The 23,316-nt window shown below is 41.2% G+C and overlaps 1 protein-coding gene across 1 annotated transcript in view; it reads right to left on the bottom strand.

Annotated features, from left to right (window-relative positions):
• LOC121925980 overlaps nucleotides 1-9,297 on the bottom strand; it is a 31,538-nt gene extending 22,241 nt beyond the window's left edge. Inside the window, exon 1 of the mRNA XM_042458537.1 lies at nucleotides 9,171-9,297. Coding sequence (XP_042314471.1) covers nucleotides 9,171-9,214 — 44 coding nt within the window. The 5' untranslated portion in view covers nucleotides 9,215-9,297. The remainder of the gene's footprint in view (nucleotides 1-9,170) is intronic.
• Between the last annotated feature and the right edge of the window lie 14,019 nt (nucleotides 9,298-23,316).

The raw sequence follows: 23,316 nt of genomic DNA, 5'->3' as shown, positions 1-23,316 counted from the left end.
CACTGATACTGAGAAAGAGAAACCCTGGAAGCTGCTGATCCAGTCTTATCCATTTTTACTGACAGCAGCTTTCTCAGTCTCAGGCAAAGGTCCTTCATGTTAGCTTCCCCATCCTTTGAAATGAAAATGACAGGGAAATAACTTGGGATTCTTCAGCATGCCAAGTGTGTTCTTCAAAAAGATCTCTCAAAATCTTGCCACACTATACAACAACATCCAGTATTGGACAAAGGAATGGGACTCCTAGCAGACCAGCAAGTTGATTAAGGAAAACTCAGAACAATGAGAGGCCAAAAGAGGTAACATGAAACACATGATACTCTTATAAAGCCTGCCATTTGGTCAGAGCACCTTCCCAGCTATACTTCAGAGGTGGGGAATGTGAAGCCTTCCAGAAGATCTCAGGTTTCATTTCCCATCAGCATTTACCAACACAACTAATGGGGACGATAATGGGAGTTTTAGCCCAACAATATCTGGATGGGTACAAGGTGCCCAACTTTGTTCTACTTGCTATAAATATACTTGTTACCTTTTTGGCCCCTCTTCCTTCTTCATCACTAAGTCTGACACACAGAACTTTATACATGCACCACAAAAGCTTATATGGGAATTTATTGCATGGGACTTGTAGAATGGAACTGGAGTGGAATGAAAGGGGGCTGGAAGGGATGGGATCGGGGAAAGAATGCATATTACTGCACTGGAGAACACCACAGATGCCACTCAAAGTCCTCAATCTTACCCCATCTGTCCCACAGCAGCCAGTTTTCAAAACTGTTCAGAATTGTTCTTGAAAATCAGCTGCTGTCGGACAGATGGGGAATGGATTGTGGACTTTCAGCGGCATTGGCGGCATTTTCCTGTGAGGTAGTATGCATTCTTTCCCTGTTCTGTTCCCTTCCCGCCCCCTTTCGTTCCACTCCAGTCCCGTTCTACAAGCCGCGTGTGATAAACTCCCTAGTTTACTATTTTGTTGGGCAAGAGAACTGGAATTGGTTGTTGTTTATTGTATAAATGGTGCAATTTTCAAGGTTGTGATTTCAAGCAAATGAACATCGCTAAATACCTTGATAGATATGCATCTTCAGTAGCATACCCAATTCAGCAAGCCATATTTCTGTTATTCTACAAGCCCTGTGATCTGTCACAAAACATGATTATAACAGCTGCATAAGGGAGGAAAGAGAGACGTGCAAATATAAAATGCTCCAGTAAGAATGCTAATTGAAACTTCCATCCATGGAGGAATGCATGGTCAATACAAAATACTAAAACAGCTTCAGACTGAAGCAGTGTTTAATTTCAGAACACTTCTGAATAGAGTATAAATATAAGCTGCAGTGGCAAAACTCATTTTTGGAAATAGTGAAAGAGAAAAAAAGGAAGTTTGCAAAACTCTCTTTCATGTGATCTTTAGTTATGTCAGTGTACTGCTTTTCAAATTTTTAATCTCAGGGGATTTATTTTCCTATCCTCATAAAAAGAGAAGGAAAGGAGGACTCTAGTGTCAGAAGTTGCAAATGCACCTTTCCTACCATAAAATATTGGGAAAGTTATGTGATGAGTTATACAGTAGAAACAGATATTGCAGGAACATGGTTATTTCACCCTCAGGCAGTAAGATAACTCTGGAGACGAGGCAGACATTTAAGCCTGTTCAAGGTTGTTCTTTGAGAAGCATCTAGCTGTGCCAACAAAGAAGGAATGGTATGGGAATGAGAGGGCAATATGTTCATTAATTGTAATGAATGAGCTCACCATGAGTTTGAAATTCTGGGTAGTTTATTTAGGCAATGTTAACACTTGTTTAATTCTGACAATGAATGTCTCTGGTCTGGATCTATAATTACTAAATAAAGGTCTAATGTGTTTAACCTACTGAAGCCTGAGTTTCTGAACTTGGTTCCTGATGGATTTGACATCTAGGAAGAACTTGGAGATGCACTGGTTTATTTCAACATGAACTTTCATCATACAGACATGGATTAATATCCATTCAAGGATGTTTATCACACTATGCTCTTAAAGAGGTACTATTCCAGTGTGACTCCTCTAGCAGCCTCCTGTTGCATGCTGGGATTGGCAGTTTTAAGGAGCTGAACTTCTCTGCCTGAGAATTCTAAATACCCCTCCTTAAAACTGCCAATCCCAGCATGCAACAGGAGGCAGCTAGAGGAGTCACACTGGAATAGTACCTCTTTAAGAGCTCGTCTGATAAACACCAAGGTGATTCTGAAATAAAGCAGTTAGTCTGAAAGGTTCTACCAGATTCCTTTATCCCACACTCCCCACTTTCCTTTTTATGTAATGACAGTTTAATGCAGCTATCTCTGTGGAAACTTTACTATCCTTGTTTGCCTGGCATGTGATCTTCAATATCCCAGTGCATGGCAAGAAATTCTGGGTTTTTCTAAGGAAGGAGTGGATAACCTGTAGTCCACATGTATTTAGAGACCCACAAGGGTGGTGGTTCTTTATTTTCCCCTGCTGGAGAACTACCACCTGAGAAATCCCTGCCCCTCCCATAAACGGCAGCTAATGATGGTTATGTGTTACCTGCAGTATCAGAAGTATCAGATGTCAGGAAAAAGCCACATGGGATATATAGTCACAAGAAATATAATATGTATATGAATGTATTTGAAAGTAACATGACACAGCAAAAGTTATTGAATTGTCACACAGGTGTTGTAAGTAATGTAATTAGAAGGTCCTGAAAGCCAAGGACATATGAGGCAATGACAAAGTGAAAAGATACAAATTGATATCACCTGAGAGTCATTGAGTGGACAGTAATGTATGATGCAATGTGAGGGCTAGATTGAGCCAAGTATGGTATGTCAATCATAATGTATGTACACGCCCAGGAGGTGGCAACTGTATAATGAATAGAGAGACAAATGTCTATATAAGCAATAATGTATGACAATACTTTTTGTGGGTATTGAGGAGTATAGTAGTGTGGGTATTGAGGAGTATAGTAGGGTGAGTTTTGTGAGTAGTGAATTGTTTTGTGCATAGTGTATATATTAGAATAAAAGTAGATCTTTTTATAAGAAGACTACTGTGTTGACTGGTGTCTTGAGAGCTGAACAAGAACCAGCAGACTCCAGAGAAGATTGGAAGACATCTTCAGCCAATACTCAGAGCTACTGGTCAAACTGGTTGTTCTTCCGCTGACCAGGGTGGTGAGAGTGAAAGCCAGAAGAAGAGCTGCAACTCCCATCATCCCTAACATCAGACATTGTATGTCTTTTTATATCAGTTGCAATGGAACATGAGATAGAGGGTGTGGTTTGCCCTGCTGATGGGCTTCAATGACTGATTGCTCACCATATGAGCTGAAAGTTTGACTGGATAGGCCTTTGGTGACCTAGCATGGGTCTGTGTTCTTATAGCATTCACCTAGCTATAGACATTTGCAGCTGGTTCCACAGTCCAGGCAACTGTTTAATCAATGCTCCAAGCCTCCTATGTGCAACCTTCCATCATCTCCCTCTTGATCTTGTCATTAGTTGCCACAGTGAGCTGTCCACAGTCCTGGCAGTCTGCTGTCAATCCTGTATTTTGCTATGCTCAGCTAGGGCTGTACTTACACTGTAGAATTAATGCAGTTTGACACTGCTCAATGCTATGGAATTATGGGATCTGTAGTTTTTATATAGAGAGAGCCTTCTCTGTCAGAGAGCTCTGTTTCCACAACAAATGACAAATGTCAGGATTCCATAGGATGAAGTCATGATAGGTAAAACAATTTCAAACTGCTTTAATTCTACAGTGTGGCAGCAGCCTAAGACACCACTGTAAGATGATAAAAGAATGTGCTCATTTTATTAACACCCCCTTCCCCAAAACTATGTATACTTTTCTATTGTTTTATGTATGAGTGGAATATTAAGTTGGATTAAATGCAGAGGCAAATATCTTTTGTGTTGAATTTTGGGTATCAGATTGATTTATGAAATTGGATTTCAAAATGATTTTTACATGCCTCAATTACCAAGCAGATAAAAATAGTAATTTACTATTTTATTGCTGTCCATATAAATACATTAGATCAGTGTTGTGTGCAAGGTTTTGGAACTGGTTTGAGTAAACTGCCCTGCAAATGGCTGACTTTTATTGGTTTTATGCAATGCAGTAATTTAATGCATCATCAGTGTCAGAAAAGATAGCATTATACACTGCCATTAGATATAATACAAGTAATTACAGCAGGAAAAAGGGCCAGTGTAGATATGAGTGGTGACTTTGACTATCCCAAATTCAGACAGTACATCTTGTCACTAAAACAACCCTGGGAGGTAGGATCAATGGAAAGATAGTGAGTGGCCCAAAACTAGCCTAGGAACTTCACAGCTAACTTTGGTAAGGTGTGGTTTTCTGGTTTCTACCATGTTTAATCCACCAGCTGGCTTCAAAAGTGGAATAGTCTGACATTATATCTGTACAGCACTAAGTGTGCTCATTAAGGATAGTTACTGGAAGGGGAATCAAACAAGGGAGAAACAATGTTATTTTCTTAAAGATTGAGACTAGCTAGACACAAACACTTTAGTGAACTGATGTTCACTTATTGAAAATATCAAATTGTTATAAGCTTAGATCTGGATAGGGCTTGTTCCCTGCATGCCTTCTGTTTTCACTGGTTTAGACCTGGATCCAAGAAAACTTACAGCAGAGATGGGCAACTTCCAGGGGGGCATATTACCCTCTCAAGCCACCCTGATCCACCCCATCATGCTAATGCCTCTACAGTCATAGGTAGATATTTATTGGCATTCCTTGGGGGGGGGGAGGGGGCAGGTAGCAGAGGTATTTCCCTATTCAGACACTGAACATAACTAGACCTGCTTACCTTCAGAAAGAACACTGCATCATAGATTTCAAAGCATGACCTGGGATCAAAGTAGCTTCATTATCTATAGTAAGCTTCTGTGATATAAAGCATGAGCAATTCATTTCTGAAAGAAGGATCTCAGCATATTTTATTTACTGAAGGGTATCTCTTCTGTTTTGTGAAACTGTTGATTCCTTGTGGCAGCTTGGTGAGATGAAACGGGCCATTAAAGACACCTAGCTGCCTTTTAGTTGAAATGATGCATTAGAATATAGTCTCTGCTGAAACATGGGCATCTAAAGAAATGTGGATGTGTGGGGTTAATAGTGCTCTCCATACACAAACCCTGAAATATGGATTCCAGACTGTGTAAAAGGCTGTGAACTTTTATATAATGTCAGTGCTCAGGGGTGTTGAGGGGAATTTGGAAGGCATGTGACACAGTAGACAAGGCCCCCTCAAGTATGTGGCTTCCCTTTCACCTGTATAATGTGTGAAGGGTCTATAGCAGTGGTTCCCAAACATTGGTCCTTCACATGTTTTGGACGGCAGCTCCTAGAATTCCTGACCATTGACCAAGCTGGCTGGAGCTTCTGGGAGTTGATGTTAAAACACACTGAAAACTTAAGTTTGGGAACCACTGGTCTATAGGCTGAGCCAGTAAAAAGCAACTTCCTGCTTGTTTCCAGACTGGCTCTTCTGTACAGAGCAAACTGGTGTAGTGGTTAGAGTACTGGAATAGGACTTGGGAGGTTCAAATTCTTGTTTTCACTGAGCCATGAAACTGACTGTGAGACTATGGGGCAGACACTTTCTTTCAATCTGACCTCTTTCACAGGGTTGTGGTGAAGGGAGGAGGAGGAGGAGAGATTTGTGCTCATTAGAGGAAATCTGAGATATCAATGTAGCTAATCATAAATAATTTTTTATCAATGAACCTATATTATAAAACACCATGAGCTGTCAATGCCATCTTCCCATGCTGTAAATCAACCTTAATACTTCACTAATGTCATTGGGAGATATGAGGAGTGTGAAACCATTTGTAAAGCCAAAGCATGAGAGAGAACCAAGTGGAATGTCCTATGTCCCATTTTCAGGCATTTCAAGTGAAAGTCTTCTCAGATTAAACCACTGATAGACCTCTAGCTTCTATGCAGTTTATCTGTCCAACTAGCTCAATGAGTCATTGGCAAATCTTGGAAAGGGAAATACGTTTTGGGACTACATCTCCCAGAGCCAACATGCCCAGCCCTAAAATGAGCATTTTCAAAGCTCTGGTCATTGGTCTTTTGGCACAAGGCAGCTCTCTAAGTTATATTCAAGGTGAACTGTATTTCAACCATCCAAACACTGAGTTTTAGATTACTATAACTGTGTACCTCACAGTGTTTTAAAACTGAATGTAAGTACAGCCATTGGCTCAGCTAGATTGTAAAATTTCCTCTGCTCTCCCTCTTTTTTATTATTACCTCTTAAGGGTGAGCTAAAACTAATTGCAGTGGTAGAAGCAGGATGTAATTTAAAACAATTATTGCTTACCATATTTTAAACTACCCCAACTTTCTACCTAGATTGGAGAGGCCCTTGGCTCCGTCTGACTCTCCAAATGGTCTCTCTGGGAAATGTGCTTGAGATTATATCAACCATTAAGAGGGGAAATGAGATTCATGCTGTCTATCATGGCAGAGTTATTTCCCTCCTTTTGCCTGCAGTGAGAAATAGGTTGTTACCATAAATCACAGATCTTACTTCTGGAGAGGAATTCATTTCACTAATGCTCTTACAGGAACCTGCTGTGCCTGTAGCTTTTCTGGGCATTTTCCAATGGGAGAACTCCTTTTTTCAGGTGCATTTCCCAGTGTTTTAAGAAATCTCAGAATAGGCCTCTGGGGACAAACCAGATGAAAGCCAATACAAAATTGTTTGTTCTGATTCACATATGTATGCTCATCATTCATTGATTATAATATCAAGGGATCATTTAAATGTGTGATTTACCCATCACCCAGTTTGATATCATCCAGTGTCAGTTCCAGCATTGTATTCTTAATGGAAATGGTTCATCAGAAAATAATCATGAGTGGAAAAATCAAGTGATGGTACAAATGTGTGAACTAAAGGCTGACTTTTTATCCTTGTCTGGGATGCACTTTGGAAAAGTCACTTGTTTGGACTTCAGTTCACTGAATCTGTCCTGTATTGCTACTTGGCCTGCTACATTGATAACTTGTATTCCCCATCTGGACAAAGGGAGTAGCCTCCCTTTCAAGGAAAGCCACTTGTTCATATAATTTTTTCTGTCTTCGAATTTCTTTCTGTATGTGTGCTTTAACCCAATAAAAATGTTGCAGGAAATTCTCGTACTGGCATGCCCTTACAGAACCATAGTTTGGTCTAGAGCTAAGAACAGTCATTTTTTGGTCTGCAGCTAGATCCAGGGATTGTGCTGGCTGAAGGATCTTAGAATTTGTAGTACAGAAAATGCAACAGGTATCAAATCTGGTTAGGCCCCACTCTTTACATATTACAAATACAAATTCTCCTTTCCCTTCTCAACACAAAGCTTATTTTTGCAAACTACATCATGCTTAGACCATGGTCATATGGATTAAATCATATCAATGCTTAAGGATGCATTCAGATCATAGGACTGCACATGTTCAGTTTAACTCCAAAAGACAAGCCATGCTTTGTTTTAACACAGTACACTTTCCAAAACAAACACTACATAAGATGGTACAGATCCCAGAGAAAATGGGGGAAAAATGGTTCATCAGGAATGAGTAGCCAACATGGTGGTCTCCAGATATTGGTGCCCCCCCCAACTCTCATCAGTCCCATCCAGCATTGCTAAAGGCTAGGGATGATGGGAGTTATTGTTCAATACCCTTTGGAGGAGCAAGAAATACATTCTCGTTCTCTCTGGCCTGTGGAAAAGCATTTGAAGGGAATAAAGGTCATTTCAGGCCATGTCATAGCAAAGCTGATAGGGATGAGAAAAGCTGTTAGTAGAACTCCAACATATTAAAATTGGTTGCTGAAATTACAGGTTTGTGTGAAATTCTTGAAGTTCCCAACAGCAAGCAGACTGGGGAGAAAAGAACAATGCATTTCTATAAAATGCTTAGCCATTCCATTGAGGGTCCATATACATCACAGGAAAGGTACATAGGTGAATTTCTTAAGATCCACTCAGCACACACATTGAGAATGTGGGACAGGATTGCCACCTTTTGAAATATAAAATTGTGATACCAAGTTAAGGAATGGAGGCAGATCCTAGAACAAAGAAGAAGCTGAAGTCAGAGATTTTTTTTGTTTTAATTTTTGAGGGGCCCAGGTATAGGGGGCAGTGATTTTAGACAAATTCAGTGTACTATCCAAGCCTCCAGTGATGTGGCGTGTGTTCAGAAATTAAACAGCACAGTTCACAAAAGGACCTTTCCTTGACCTGACAGCTCCCTGCGGTGTTCAGATAGCAAAGCAATAACAGGGATTGTAGCCTAATTCATCTGGAGAGTCACAAGTTAAGTGAAGTCTGTACAGAACTTGTAAACCTCCCAAAATAAAAGAAGCCAGGAAAGCAAATGCCAACTAAACATCTCCTTTATTTCCTGACAACTAATTTAAAAGCAAAACTAGCTAAGTTGCTTCTGGCTACCATTTTCATTTTTTCCCTTTTGTCCCTCACCATTGTTCTGGTGACCTGAGATCACCTCTGCTGCTGCCATATTTTAAAGACTCACTGCTTCCATTTGTCACATCTGAGACATTATGGAAAACAATATTTCTTTTGAGGCTTCATTAGAACCTTTGACTACTAGAGCAGAACTGTTAGGAAGCAATTTTATTAATGCACATTCTCTTTCAAATGTGTGGCTACACCATGAATGATTATCCTAACAGTGTGGCATTCATTTACTTGCTGCACAGAAAATGCCTCTGACTTGCCATTCAGGCCCAATTACCATAATTAGCCATATCACGTATAATTAGCCATTGCCGGTGGATATATAACTTGAGCACCAGGCTAGTCGTCAATAACACTAACAATTGTACATTAAATATTGCGTTTCAGCAGCTGCTTGTACCTGCATTTCATAAATAATCCATTGCTTCGAAGATGTTATTTGTCTTCAGTAATGAACAAATGCCACATTTCTTCTTTGCTTTCATTGCCCCAAAGCCGGCCTCAACTATTCAGTTGCTGCTAACTCTGCATTTATAAAGATACCCAATCCTGTAACCCTATCTTAGGTTTTTCAAAGTGTGTCAAGTGAACAGTGCAAAGACTAAAGTTACTTTTCCACTTTCAGGCTCCTACCTTTCAGACATGGCGTGCTGCTGCTGCTGCTGCTGTTGCTGCATGGAGTTTTCAAAGCTCCCATGAAGTTATCTGCCTGCTGCAAGAGCATTTCTTTCCATCTTTCCTCCTTCTGCATTTGCAATTGGGCATCCCTCTGAAAATGCAAAACCCTCTTTGGCGTTTTGGTTGGAACTCTATGGACTCGATATCACCAGGGGGACAGCGTGTTCAACGTGCAATGTCCGTTCTCTTTAGGAGGTATTGTTACCAATCTCTTAAGTGCATCAAGGGATTTCCTGTGTTTCTCCAGCCAATCACAAAGGACCTCTCAACCCCCGTCACCACAGCCAAGAGTTTTCTGTAGGCTGTTGATACACTAAACAAGATACGAGCTTCATTACCTGGCTAAATCTGTCATGTTCTCAATCATTTCTATGTACTAGGATTTTTCATTTTTTTTTTCTAATTGTAAATAATAAAGAACCTTTGGTAGAAGAAAACTTTTGGGAACAGATTAGAGCATAGGATTGACCAGGGCTATTCAATCCCTCTTTTTTTCCACTTTAAAATCTGAAAGAGCAGTTAATTCATTTTCCTCTTCTGAGGTGATGTCTTTAGTCAACAATGTCATTTTATCACAGTTCACTGTAACCTGGAGGATGTCCCAAAAGCCTAATCCCCCCCCCCCCACAGAGCCTTAATTGACTCCAATGGATTTTATGTCATTATCACAAGGTCATCTGCATACGCTCTCAACCTATAGGGGGTTACTTAACTAAGGACTGGTACATACCGGAGCAAAGCAGCATGCCGGCGGCAATATCAGGTTTCGGTGTGGCTCAGCCTCGTGATGTAAGGGCGCCAGAGCACCCAAACGGCTCTAACTGGAAGTGCTGTCATAAGGGAGCTTCTTTTTGAACTCGATCATTGCCGCAGCCATGCGGTTGCTACAGCAACGATCTGGAGAAGAAAGGGACAGCCTCTGGCCATCCCTTTCTTCTCGTCTGTATCGCCCCTAAGACATACTTGCCAGTTAATTGTACATGGAGGTAGGCCTTGTGATACAAACTACAATGTGGAAAATTAAATCCACCTTCAGAAAATAACGACTGCATGATTTTTAATCAAATGTGGGCTGGTGAAGGCCTTTACATTGATCTCCTAAACAGAATATTAATTTTCTGGGGGAAGGAACCCTGAGGAATAATTTGAAGAACATACAATATCTGTGGCAAGACATTCATATTAAGTATAGTATCCTTATTCTAGATTAGATGAGGGGGGTTGGGAAGGGACTAAATTTGGATTTTATTGTATTCCATGTATTTTTACTATTGTAACCCGCCCGGATTACTCGTGATTGGGCAGGCTTTAAATAAATAAGTTGTTGTTGTTGTTCTTTTTAAACCAGAGTGTTGCTTGCTCTTTACAAAGAATTGCACCTCCTATTGCACATGGTGTTTATATGATATTTATGAGGTACCTCTATGTTTCCAGAAACACTGGCTACCATGAACTGAGATCCCCTGGAAAACCCCTTCCCTGTGTTCCATCAGTAGGATCAAATATACTATGTGAGGACATGGGAAAGGACCTTCTCAGCAGTGGCATCCAAACTGTGGAATCTCCTCCCCTTGGGAGTCTAATTGGTATCAATGCTGTCTTAATTTTGGCACTGAGTGAAAAAGTGACTAGTTTCCTTGGAGCCTAACTGATCATTTGTTAAGCTGTCCAATATGTTTTTAGTCTGCATAATATATTTTGATGTTTTTTTAATTGTTTTAATCAGCGTACATTATCTTTACTGGTATACCATTCTGCAACCTTGTGATCCTGGATGGGACATAAATATTTGAATAATACATAAAAATTCCAATTATTTTACAACAAAATGCGAAAGAACCAGAGCTCAGTGGTCAATCACGTTCTTTCTGCAAAAGAAATCAGGGGGCAGTCCACATGGGCCAAAAAACCTGTGTTCCCCTGGCCTTGTGTAATCCTGTTTGGAGAACACAGACGATTAGCCCTGGGGTGGGATCACACCAGTGTTGGGCAAGTCAAAGACCCCAGCAGATCAGGTGGGCCCATGTGCACCTTACTTCCCTCTTCCATTGCTACTAGCGAGAAGGCCCTCATGACTGCATCTGACATGGAAATGGAACACCTAGCCACATGCAGCTAGGGACCCTGTTTCCATATGAGATGCAGCCATGGGGGATTTGTCATCAGTGGCAACAGTGGAGAGAGGTGAGGGCCATGTGGTAGCAGTGGGACCATGGTGCACCAGCCCATGGACCAATCTAGGTTGGGACCTGGGCCAGGACAGCAAGAGCTTGGCCTATGTTATCCTGACCTCTCTGCTGAGAACCCAGGTCCATTCCTGATATGTCATGTTAATAAGATCCCTGCCCAGAGAACTGCAGGCTGATTTGTTAGCTAGCTCTTACCTCTGTATTTGTTTTTCCTTAAATAATATAGGTTTTCAGTTTTAAGGTCATTGTCAAAGAGCAAGAAAGCTTTCAGGCTAGGAAAAGTACTATCAATCAGTATTTTTCTATGTGCAATCTCATTATGAAATATATGGCAAAACACCATGTTTATACAGTTCCTGTAGGTTTAACTTCAGACTTTGATTATATCAAGATTATTATGGATAGAAGACTTATCTTGATGAAGAATTTGTACACTAATTCCAGACCTTGGAAGACACTATTCTTGGACTACATTGCCCAGAATGCTGCAGGCAACATGGTCTCTGTATGTGCTGGTTAAGAGTTTCTGTGGGAAATGTAGTCAAAATAATAAATTGAGGATTAGGGTGGATATTAATAAACCAATAGATTCTCTTCTGCTTTTTTTTTTTTTAAACACCCTTTCTCTCTAGTTTCTATATTAATGATGTACCATTCTTTAAAAGATGTGCTTCTCCCTCCAGCTATACAATTTATATTACCCTGTGTTATTATATGCAGATTATATGGTAATTCTTTCTGTAACTCAAATTGGATTGAGACAGTTCCTGAAAGGAATTTGAACTTTCTGCCAGACAGAACATCTTACAATTAATCACAGTAATGTTTTTAGGCAAAAATCCAAAAAGGCATAAATGGACCATAGAGTTGATCATAATAATGAATACTTTAAGAATTTTAGTTTCTTGGGAATTTTACTTCATGATCATACAACATGGAACAATTTATGGATTAACAGCAGTTAAATCAAAAGAAGTAATTCAACATTTCTCCTGTAATAAGGTGGGTCAATTGGTAGGGGCAGCAATTAAAATATTCATAGGAGGTCATTGTCTAGATCCTGGATGGTGTACAGTTGTGGTGATAAAATGAGCTTAGGTTTTTGGATATAAAACAAGTTCTTGAATATTTCATCATGTCTGCCTCAAGGTACATCATAGGCAATGCTCTTAGCCAGGGGTGAACATGCTCTGGACTCAATTCCAGAATGCTAGAGGCCCACAAGGCATCATTATTGCTAGCCTTTTGTTGACTGGAATATATCACATCTTTTCACATCTTAGGCTACTTTGGGGCGGGGGGCCAGAAGTGTTTCAGGGTGGGGAGACCCCAAAACTGCATGTAACAACCCTGCAAAGCTAAGATCTTCAGGAGAGGCTCTTCTCTCTGTCCCACTACTTTCTCAGGCTTGTTCAATGGAAACAAGGGAGACTGAGTTCTTGTTGGTCACTACCAGCCTTTGGAACTCCTTCCCTAGGGAAACTAGAATGGCTCCTTCTTCGTTCTCCTTAAAAAAACATTTCTGTTCCATTAGTCGACTGTGATGGACTTTTAATGGTGTGCTCTGCTCTTCTGTTGATTTTTTTAAAAAATGTATTTTAATAATTTTTAAGTAGTTTTAACTCTACAGATTGTTTGTTGATTTTTAAATTATGCTTATACATATATTTTTAGTAATGTTTTTCTATGGCTTTCAATCTGTACTGGTTCATAATTGGACACCTTGAGTCCTATTATTGGGGGAAAGGGATGCAAATGAATAAATTCTTGATGAAAAATCTTGATGAACAAAAGCATATGAAAGTGCTTCACAAGATCAGTCCTTCCCTTGCTCATTATCTTCTGTAGGATAAACCTAGAAGAAGATGACATATCACACAAAGGCAGGGCAGATATGTTAGACCTAGGTTTCAGTGTATGCTGAAAGCCGTGGTAGTGAAGCTCACGTATGGCACAGGCTCACTGTATATACTAGTGCTACTCAAAGTGGCAGGCCATGGGCCATTAGCTGCTGGCCCCTGGTGAGTTTCCAGAAAAGGAACAGAAAGGAACAGTTGATCAAAATATAGTTCTGGCACTTTGGGAAAAAATAATGTCTGTGTCCTATATCAAATAGTTTGAGAACCCCCCTCCCCCTGTGTGTATTCATCTGCTAGCAATTCCCTTTTGCTTTCTACATAGGATCACTAGCCTCTATCCACTTAAAGACAACAAACACAAACTGAACATAAATAGGGAGAATATTCAGAACCAATGATGAAATGTATCAACCTAATGAGATACCCTGTAACTGACTGTAAAAGGGCCATTTTTGAAAACAGGAGTTTCAAAGGGAAATGACAATGTGAAATCACAAACACCTTGAATCGATTAAATTCTGGCACCTGTGCTTTAAATCAGGGTTGCTTATCATACTGCATTATTAACACAATTGGCTTGCCAGTGCCAGGATGTTTGTGTTATCATGAACAACTATTTTGGTCAATGGCCTGTGTTACTAATATGATTGTTTAACATGACTGGCTTTACTTTCAGCATTAAATTTCCCCCTGTAAGCATATATTTTTCTGATAAGATGGCATGTGTAGTAACCTAAAAAGTGACACCAGAATGTGACCTAACATTCAGTACAAATGTAATAGGAGCCCTTTTGTAGTATATAGTTATAGCACTATGTTTCCATGTTATTTGCCATGTATCCACTGTGTGGAATCCTGGAATTTTCAGTTTAAGGAAGCATATTTGAAATTCTCACCCAGATTGATCTAGTGCCTCACCAAACAACAAAACCTATGATTCCATATGATGGAACCATGGCAATTAAAGTAGAATCAAAAGTGCTATTGTGGAATCTACTAGTGTGAAAGAGCCCCAGTAAAAGGCCAACAATTTATGGTATCCTGTGTATTTTTTAATCTTAAGCTTGATTTGTAAAAGCCTATTAACAGAGGTATAGTTTCCCTTCCCTTCTCAGGACTGTTTTCTAAGAATCTTAGAGTTGGAAGGCTCCCCAAGAACCACCTAGTCCAAACCTGCCAGTGCATGAATTTACTGCTAAAGTGTCCTGTAGAACCTCAGTTTAAAGACCTCCAATGAAGGAGAACCCATCACTTTTAAATGGAGTCTGTTTCACTGACGAACAATGCTTACCATCATGAAGTTCTTCCTAAACTTGAGTTGCAATATCTCTTCTCGTAATTTCAATCCACTCATTGAAATCCTGCCCTCTGGAGCAATAGAAAGCAAGCTTATTCCATCTTTTTCAGGGCAGCCCTTCAGAGGAGCCATGGACAGTTGAACAACACAAGAAACACCACTTGTATATGCAACTAATCATAAACATAATGTAGGGCCATGTAAAGAAAATCCATCAATTTACACCACAAGATCAAATGTTCCACAAAGCTCTGCATATCACTGCAGGCTGCCTGATGATTAATGTGCTAGTTTTTAAAAGTGCAGGTTTCTCCTGATGTTGACAATCCCTCTACAAGAAATTGATTTTGTTTGTGGTAAGGAAGGTCCTGCCATAAAGCAGATTGAGGACATTCTTTCAAGCAGCAGATGCTGAGGGACATAAAATGCCCCATGTGCCACCACTCCAACTACCCCATTGCCCTCTGATTCAGTAGATGATACCATCCTGTCAGCAATGCTGATGTAAGAGTCAGCAATCATATCAATCAACTTTTGTACAGGGAATGGGGCAGGTGCAACACAACTTGGAAAGGAACTTTTAAAAAGTAACTTATTCTATTACTTGTTGCAATGTCTAAAAAATAACCCATTGCTGTTACTCATTGTGATGACTACTAAAAGAATTTGTTACATTATTTTGTACGGTATTCCTTACTTATCCATTAGTTTCTATTACATTTTATTTTGGAGGGGAGGAAAACATACCACTGAGAAGACAATGGCATAAATATGAAAAGGAAAAAAACTCTCTGAAAATGTCTATAAAAATATTCTTCAAAAGTGTTCACCATGAAGGGCTCCTCCATATCTCAGATGTCATCCTTGACCTCCAAAGCATCAACACAGAAGAGGAGGCACACCACAAACTCTGCCTCCCACTCCCTGGGTGCACCACGCAACCACATTGCCCAGCTAAGGAACAGTTCTGTGAAGTCTTCACAGGTTGCGAACCCTCTGCCAATGTTGCATGGAAATGGTGCTAGAAAGGCTCTGCAATTCCTGGAGGATCACTACCATCTTTGGATGTGTCACATGTTGAAAATACCATCTGCTTCATTCAATATTCAACAAAATCTTCCTTTACTCCTGAGACTTATGCTAGTTATGGCAATGTGTGAATCTTTTGGAATAATTTGGAGTGGATCCAGCCCGAAGTTCAGAACACCACTTAGAAAAAAAGCTGCATTTATTTAATTTTCCTTTTTTGCTCATTCATCATCTAGTGACATAAAGGGACATTTTGCACAGTGTTATAATTGCTGAATGCTTTTAATATGCCCTTACATTATGCACAGGATAAGGTGCATGTACAACTGATGTTGCTCATCTTAGGCCCCTTTCCCACTGGCCCATTTAACGTGGGTGGAACTGGGTAGATCCGGATGCCCCTCCCCTAAATCTCTCCGTTAGCGAGTGCCCACTAAGATTTGAGGAGCATTTTAACCCGAATGCCTTATCGGGTTTAACTTGAAGGTGCCTGCTGTCAATCAAGCAATCATCATAGGTGATGTTTGCAGGGGCATAGGAAGTGTGGTCCCCCCCTCCTTTCTTTTAAAGAGCCATGCACAAAATGCCCCAAAGTGCGCACATTTTGTCAAAATTTAAAATCTCTTTTGTGTGTGTGTATGTGTTGTGGGCATTTGGGTCAGTGCAGGTTATGATCTGCCCTTGGCCCCATTTTCAACCCCAAAATGCAAGCTAATGCATCCTGTATCCCCCACTCCTTGCCACCCCAGAATGCCTCATACACAGGTAATAACAACAACAACAACAACAACAACAATAATAAATTCCTCACCTCGGAAATGCCAGAAAAGGATGCGATTGTCATGCATTCTTTTTTGCTTTTAAAAGCAATTCAGGGCTACCCCTGAAGAGACAGTAGCAAAAGCATGCATCCTTTTGCCAATTGCCTAATTTACAAGAGCAACAAATGTAACATTCGAATTGTAGGATTGATTCGCAAAGGAAAAAAGTCTAGCCCATTTGCAACATTTCCCCTTTGCTGGAAGCCAGCAAATAGAAGGGAAAGTGAACAAGCAGCCAGCCATCTTCTATGCATCTATATATCTGCCTCAAGAAAAAAAAAACATGCGCACATTTTGTCAAAATTAATTTTAAAAAAATAAAAAAGGGAGGAAAGTGCCTGATGGGAGCTCTGTTCATGCCCTGCCTTTGACCTGACCTGAACTGACCCTTTTCCTCCTGCTAGAGGAGCTTTGCCATTGCCTTCCACTGAGGCTGAGAGAGAGTGACCTGTCAGTTCCAACTGACCCATGGAATCAATTGGGAATAAAAGGGAAATGCAGCACAGGCATTCTGACTGTAGCATCCTCAATCACTAATAATAATAATAATCCAGGAGCAAGAGAAAATAAAGCACAAGCAAGCACACAGACATGTCACCCAAAAAATCATGCGCATAAATTGTCAAAAATAAAGGCCCAATTTTACAGCCTGATTTCCCTACATCCCTCCTCCGGCTTGGCCCCGCAGCCCAATTTCCCTTGGCAATCCTCCTCCTCTTTCCTTCCGACCCTCCCCTCCCAAGCTGCCCTGGTTCCTTCATCCTCCTCCTCCTGCTCCGTTAGAGAATGCCTTCCATGGCTCCCTTCTTCCCATGGCTCCCTCCTCCTCCTCCTCCTCCTCCTCCTCCTCCTCCATCACTTTCTCCACTCCCCCCCGCCCTCCCTCTTACAGCCCTTTGCAGCCCAAAAGTCACCCTGATTTCCCCTTTTGCCTCCTCTCAGCCTCCAGTCCTTTGGCTCCTTCCTCCTCCTCCTCTTCCTCCCCCTCCCCTCAGATGAGTGGAGGGAATGCTCTGACCTCTGCCTGCCCTCTGACCCTAATCCCTCCCTGAATTTGCCCCAATCATAATCGAGGGCAAGTTCATATTTTGCGGAACCCGGGTCTTTTGAGAAAAGATGGATTTTAGCCCGATTCTGGATACCCCGGGGTAAGGGGCTTTTCCTTGTGCAAGCCTCGACATGGATTGTGACAGAATCGGGCCCAATATGAACTTCACATGCAAATTTCGAATCCTGAACTGGGTTAAAAGGTAGTCTGAATGGGCCCTTAGAATCTATAGCTACTCAAAGAAGAGAAGGATTGGAAAGGAAGAGAAGCTGTACTACAAGTCATTTCCTATGATATTGCTATTCACTATACTTCTTTTTAGGCTTGCAGTGGCTTAGTGGTTAAGACGCCAATTCTGATGATTGGAAGATCAGAAGGTTGGCAGTGCGAGGCGTGCTGCATGATGGGGTGAGCTCCTGTCACTAGTCCCAGCTTCTGTCAATCTAGAAGTCCAAAATCATGCACATGCAAGTAGATAGATAGGTACCATTTCTCAGTGGGAAGGTAACAACATTTGGTGAAGTCTTGCTGGCTACATTACCACCAGAGCAGTCCCTGGACAATGTTGGCTCTTTGGATTAGAAATGGAGACGAACACCACCCCCTACATTCGGCTACGATTAGACATTCATATCAAGGGACTACCTTTACCTTTATACTTCTTTTTGTAGAAGGTTTGGGATGGACAAAGTAGGGTCCAGGGGCTTCATGCAACTCCCAGGGATGTTTTTTGGGCTGCATCTGCACTGCAGAAATAATGCAATTTGACACTGCTTTAACTGTCATGGATCAATGCTATGGAATCCTGGGATTTGTAGTCTGTTGGAGCACCAGAGCAATCTGACAGAGAAGGCTAAATATCTCACAAAACTACACATCCTAAAATTCCATCACATAGAGCTATGGCAATCTGCTAAAGTAATATATGACATCCTCTGTCAACAATGTCCTTCAGCATTTTATATTGGGCAAACAGGCCAGTCTCTCTGTCAGAGGATAAAAATGAACAGTACCTTGAAAGGCTTTTTGTTTTGTTTTGCTTGCTGCTCTCTAGAGTAATATCCCATCTGTTGAAACAATTGGTGGATAATGGTGGCTTTAGGTCTTCTTTCTTTGTACTGCAATGACAGGGCAACATCTTCTCACAGGAAATGGAACACTCCAAGCAGGGCCATTCATGGTAACAGTGACTATTACAACACCTCCAACAGAGCCTGGTTAGTAGTTGGATGGGTACTGCCAGGGAATACAGGTGTTATAGATTATATTTTAGAGGAAAGCAATGGCAAATTACCTCTCAGTATTCCTTGCCTGAGAAAAGTCTGTGAAATTCATTGCAAGTCAACAGGCAATTTGAAGGCATACCCACACATATCTTCAGCTTTGGTTTTTTTGAGTGCTATACTGGGAGGTATACTTCTAGAGGTTGCCTGCAGAGCTGGCAAAAAATACTTTTTCAAACCATAGCTCACAAAACTCCCTATCAAGCATGACATAATGGTTTTAATACTATTATTAGTTCCAATTAGAACAGACCCATTGGAGGGTTTACCTACATTTTGCCTCCTCATCTGACAATTCAGTCAACGAATCTATTCTAGCTAATATGCCTTAGGCTATGGGGCCATAGTTAGTCTCAAGAGTACTACAAGATCCTTTGCATGCTGATATTCTGAACTAACATGGCTATGTCTCTGAATTCTACCCCCATGGGTACCTAGCTCAGGTTGTCTTATCCTCCTTACAACAAGAAATAAGCTGCAGGGCACTCCCTGCTCATGGTCTGCCCCTTCCTCTTCCATCTTTCCATGGATTTCTGTTACCGTGTATCACTAGTGTTCCCTGAATCTAAGCCACCTTCTGGTTCCAAGTTGGCTCTTTTATGTCGACCAAAATGTGCACAACATCTCAGCTAGCTGCCCTTGCAGGAAGTGCAGATAGTTAGAATGAAACACAGTCATGAAGGACCCAAAACACTATCAGCATGGGTCAAAGTCTGTTGGGTGAAGGATCTCCAACTGGTCTCTTATGGGACCTGTCCCAATTAGTGATCCTGTAGCTCACAATCTTCTGCAAGCCTTTGGTGTACTTGGTTTCAGTAGAGAAGCTATGTACTTCTGCCTATTTTTCTCTCTTTTTCTTTCTTCTCAGTATTATTACGCTTTGCAATATTATTGTTGTGCTGTATATATTTGGAAAACCTAACTTTAAAAAAAAAGCTGTGTAATTGCAACATTTTGCAACAGAAGGAGGAATGAAGCAATACACTTCTATTATGTATAAAATCATTTACATATATATTACATGCCCTCTCCCCCATTGTGTGACGATTTTTGCAATGTTTTTGGATCAATCCAACCAAGCTGGCTGTGTAATAGTTTTTAATATGATATTTTTTACATTGTTTTTATTGATATGTATGTATTTTTATGTTGAATTTTAATCTGTATGCCGCTTTGATCATCGCAGAAAAGCGGGATAAAAATAAAATCTATTATTATTATTATTATTATTATTATTATTATTATTATCTTGTTTGTAAACAGTATGAATCAGCCACGCAACTCTTGAGTGGCTCCTTGAGCCTATATTTTCTAAGGTCACTTTGGCCTGAGAGGAAAAGTTCCATTACTGAATCAAGGGAAAGTATCCATTTGTATTCTGAGAACATGCACATATCTAGTGAGGCACCAAGTCAGTTGGTGTTCACTGCTACATGTGTTCCGTCTTAGGAAGGTGTAAGCCAGTGTGGTGTAGTAGTTAGAGCGATGAACAATGACTCTGGAGACCAGCGTTCAAATCCCCACGGGACTATGACAATCTACTGGGTGACCTTGGGCAAGTCACATTCTCTCAGCTTTAGAGGATGGCAATGACACCCCTCCCAAAGAAACTTGCCAAGAAAACCCCATGATAACATTGTCATAAGTCAGAAATGACTTGAAGCCAAAAAGCACACAATATTTGAGAAGGTTTTCACTGTGTAGTCTCTAGACACAGTAGTTGGTGTCCATTGTTGCCATTCTAACTCGCAGCAGGACCCAGAGGGGCCTAGAGAAGAGAAGTAACAGTCAGTGTCTTTGAAAAATGAAGGTATAGTTTCAGTCAGTTTTCCTTGGGCTACAAGGGAAGAAATAAATAGAATATCAGAGTGTGCTTTCCTCGTCCTTCATGGAAATGTAGGCTAGTGCTGAGACAGCAACATTTTGCATGCTCTTCAGTTTATTTCCATCTTCCTCACACAACTATATTTAAGGAGAGAAAACAAATCTCACACACACCGAGCAAGTCAGATGCATTCAATGTTTTAAAATAAAATAGAATAATACTCCGCATCAAGGGAACAAAATTGTGCAACAAACATAGCATGATTTTGGAATCAGTATAAACTGTATGCAGGACTGCTATTGCAGTGCTGTGTAATGAAATCCTGTGCATGTTTGCTCGGAATTGAAATCCCAGTGTTTGATGGAGATTTCTCTCAGGCAAGTATCTGTAGGGTTGCCTCATGAGGCTGGTGTCACTGTTGTTCTGTATCTTCTTGCCCATGTCCAGTTCTAGGCACCACAGTTCAAGAAGGATAGTGACAAGCTGAAACATGTTGAGAGAAGGGTAACCAAGATGTTCAAAGGTCTGAACACCAAGCCTTATGAGGAACAACTGAAAGAGCTGTGTATGTTCAGAAGTCATGCCCTGCTTGCCCTCTGATGACGAGGCTGAGAGCCCAAGGACATGCTGCCGCAATGCCAGTAGCCTCAGGAAGTGAACCTGCGCTCAGCACAGGGGCAGAGTTCCCAGAAGCCACAGGAGGAAAGTTCAGTACAATCACTCCCTTCAGATGAAGAACCAGACTTATCATTGCCTGCTCCCATGGAGAGACACCAGGAAAAAGAGGGACGCCGGTGTTCTCAGTACGTTATTTCTCTCTTTTCGAGAGCACAGAGGCTGGCTTATATAGTTCCTCTTCCCATTTTATTGTCACAATAACCCATTATTTATAACGTTTGGAATAAAACATTCTGTACATTATTGCATCAAGCTTGCATTTAAATGCAAAGTAATGAATTTTACTGGAAATGATTACATTAGGATTGATTGTATAATATTTTTGATATAATTTTGTAATTCAGTGTTGAACCTAATTCTGTTTTAAAAATATTATTGAACCACCATAAACTTAGAATTATTTTTATGCTAGAAATTATGTTATCGAAGTGCCCTCTGATGATGAGGCTGTAATGCTTTTTTTTACATCATGTATTTTTAAAAAAAAAAAGCAAAAAAAAACAAAAACCCAACATTGTTCACACAGCTTTGTTCATCTCATGGTATGGTGGGACTTCTGCAGTGTGGAATTCTAAGCAGTTTTGAAGTGAATCAGCATCTCAATTTTCAATTAACTGGGAAAGTTTACTGATTAGTTTTAATGCAGTTTAAATTAATCTAAGGCCTCATGTACAATACAGAAGTAATGCCATTTGACATTGCTTTATCTGCCATGTCTCAGTGTTATGTAATTCTGGGATTTGCAGTGTTGTGAGATATTGAGCATTCTCTGTCAGAGAGCACTGCTGCCACAACAAACTACAAACCCCAAAATTCCATAGGATGGAGCCATGACAGTTACAGTGTTGGCAATTATTGGCCCGCTCCACACGGGCGTATAGTACAGACTGGGTCCATACTAGGGTTAGAAAGGGGCGTCCCTTCTGGACGCCCCTAACCCTAGTAAGAATCGAGTTCCACATGGGGGCCACCATTGCTACATCACCACCGCGCCGCCTCCAAATGAGGCGGTGCGGTTGTGACGTATTGGCGCCGCACCAGGGCTCATAGAGCACCCTTTTCGTGGTGCCAGAAGGAGCTCTGAAACGGAGCTCCTTCCGGGGTTTGTGTCGCTGCCTTTAGACGGCTGCGCCAGCGACGCAAGGCAGAAAAGGCCCCTTTCTGCTTGTCCCTGCTGCCGTCGGGTGTCCTTGGGGCATGAAGCCCCAAGGACACCCCTTTCCAGGCTGCGGGGAAGCGGCCTTTTGCCGCTTCCCCATGGCCTGGAAAGCGGCAGATCAGGGCCCCAGAGGCTGCTGTTCTGGCAGCTGAGGCCCCGATCCAGCGGGGAAAGGAGTGCCTACAGGCCGCCCCAAAGGGGCGGCCTGTAACGCACCATAGTATCAAATTGCATTAATTCTGCAGTGCCGATGCAGCAGTTTATCCCATTGCTTACTAAATCAATTTACTTCTATCTGGCTTAAAACTTAATTCGGGAAGCATCCCAATGTTATCAGAAGGTTTTTGCCACTGAATTTGCCACCGAATACAGTCCATGTGCATCACTGCTTCCAGGAGCACTACTCCTGGCTCTTTTCAGATCTGGGAGTTTTCTGAGTTAAGAAAATCACCACCGGAACACTCCTGGAAGTGGGGATGGACCTGGGCTGTATTCAGGCAGCAAATTCAGTGGTAAAAACGGTCTGATAATATCTGGATGCAGCCCGAATTAACTTTTAAGCCAGATAGAAGTAAATCAATTTAGTAAGCCACGGGATAGGTTCAGCAGCCCCTGTCACATTATAGTTGTATTTCTACATTGGTAGGCTACTCTGTTGTGAAGGCTTGGAACAGGCACAAACATTTTTAGTGCAAGGGCAAAAACCTTGTTTATCCCTTGCCCTATATCCCAGCCATCATCTGAAATAGGTTAGGCAGGGAGCTAGTGACTAGCAGCAGCCTAGGATCACACAATAAGCTCTGTGACTGAGAACATCTGAACCTGTATCTTGAACATTACTGATATATTTTTCGGGCTCTCAAACACAGCACAGTATAACTTCCTCTATGCCTTTTAAGGACAGAGAGGTAGA

Source organism: Sceloporus undulatus, chromosome 3 (genome assembly GCF_019175285.1).
Source record: "Sceloporus undulatus isolate JIND9_A2432 ecotype Alabama chromosome 3, SceUnd_v1.1, whole genome shotgun sequence".
Taxonomy (NCBI): Eukaryota; Metazoa; Chordata; class Lepidosauria; order Squamata; family Phrynosomatidae; genus Sceloporus; species Sceloporus undulatus.
This window is presented reverse-complemented; position numbering and strand designations above follow the sequence as displayed.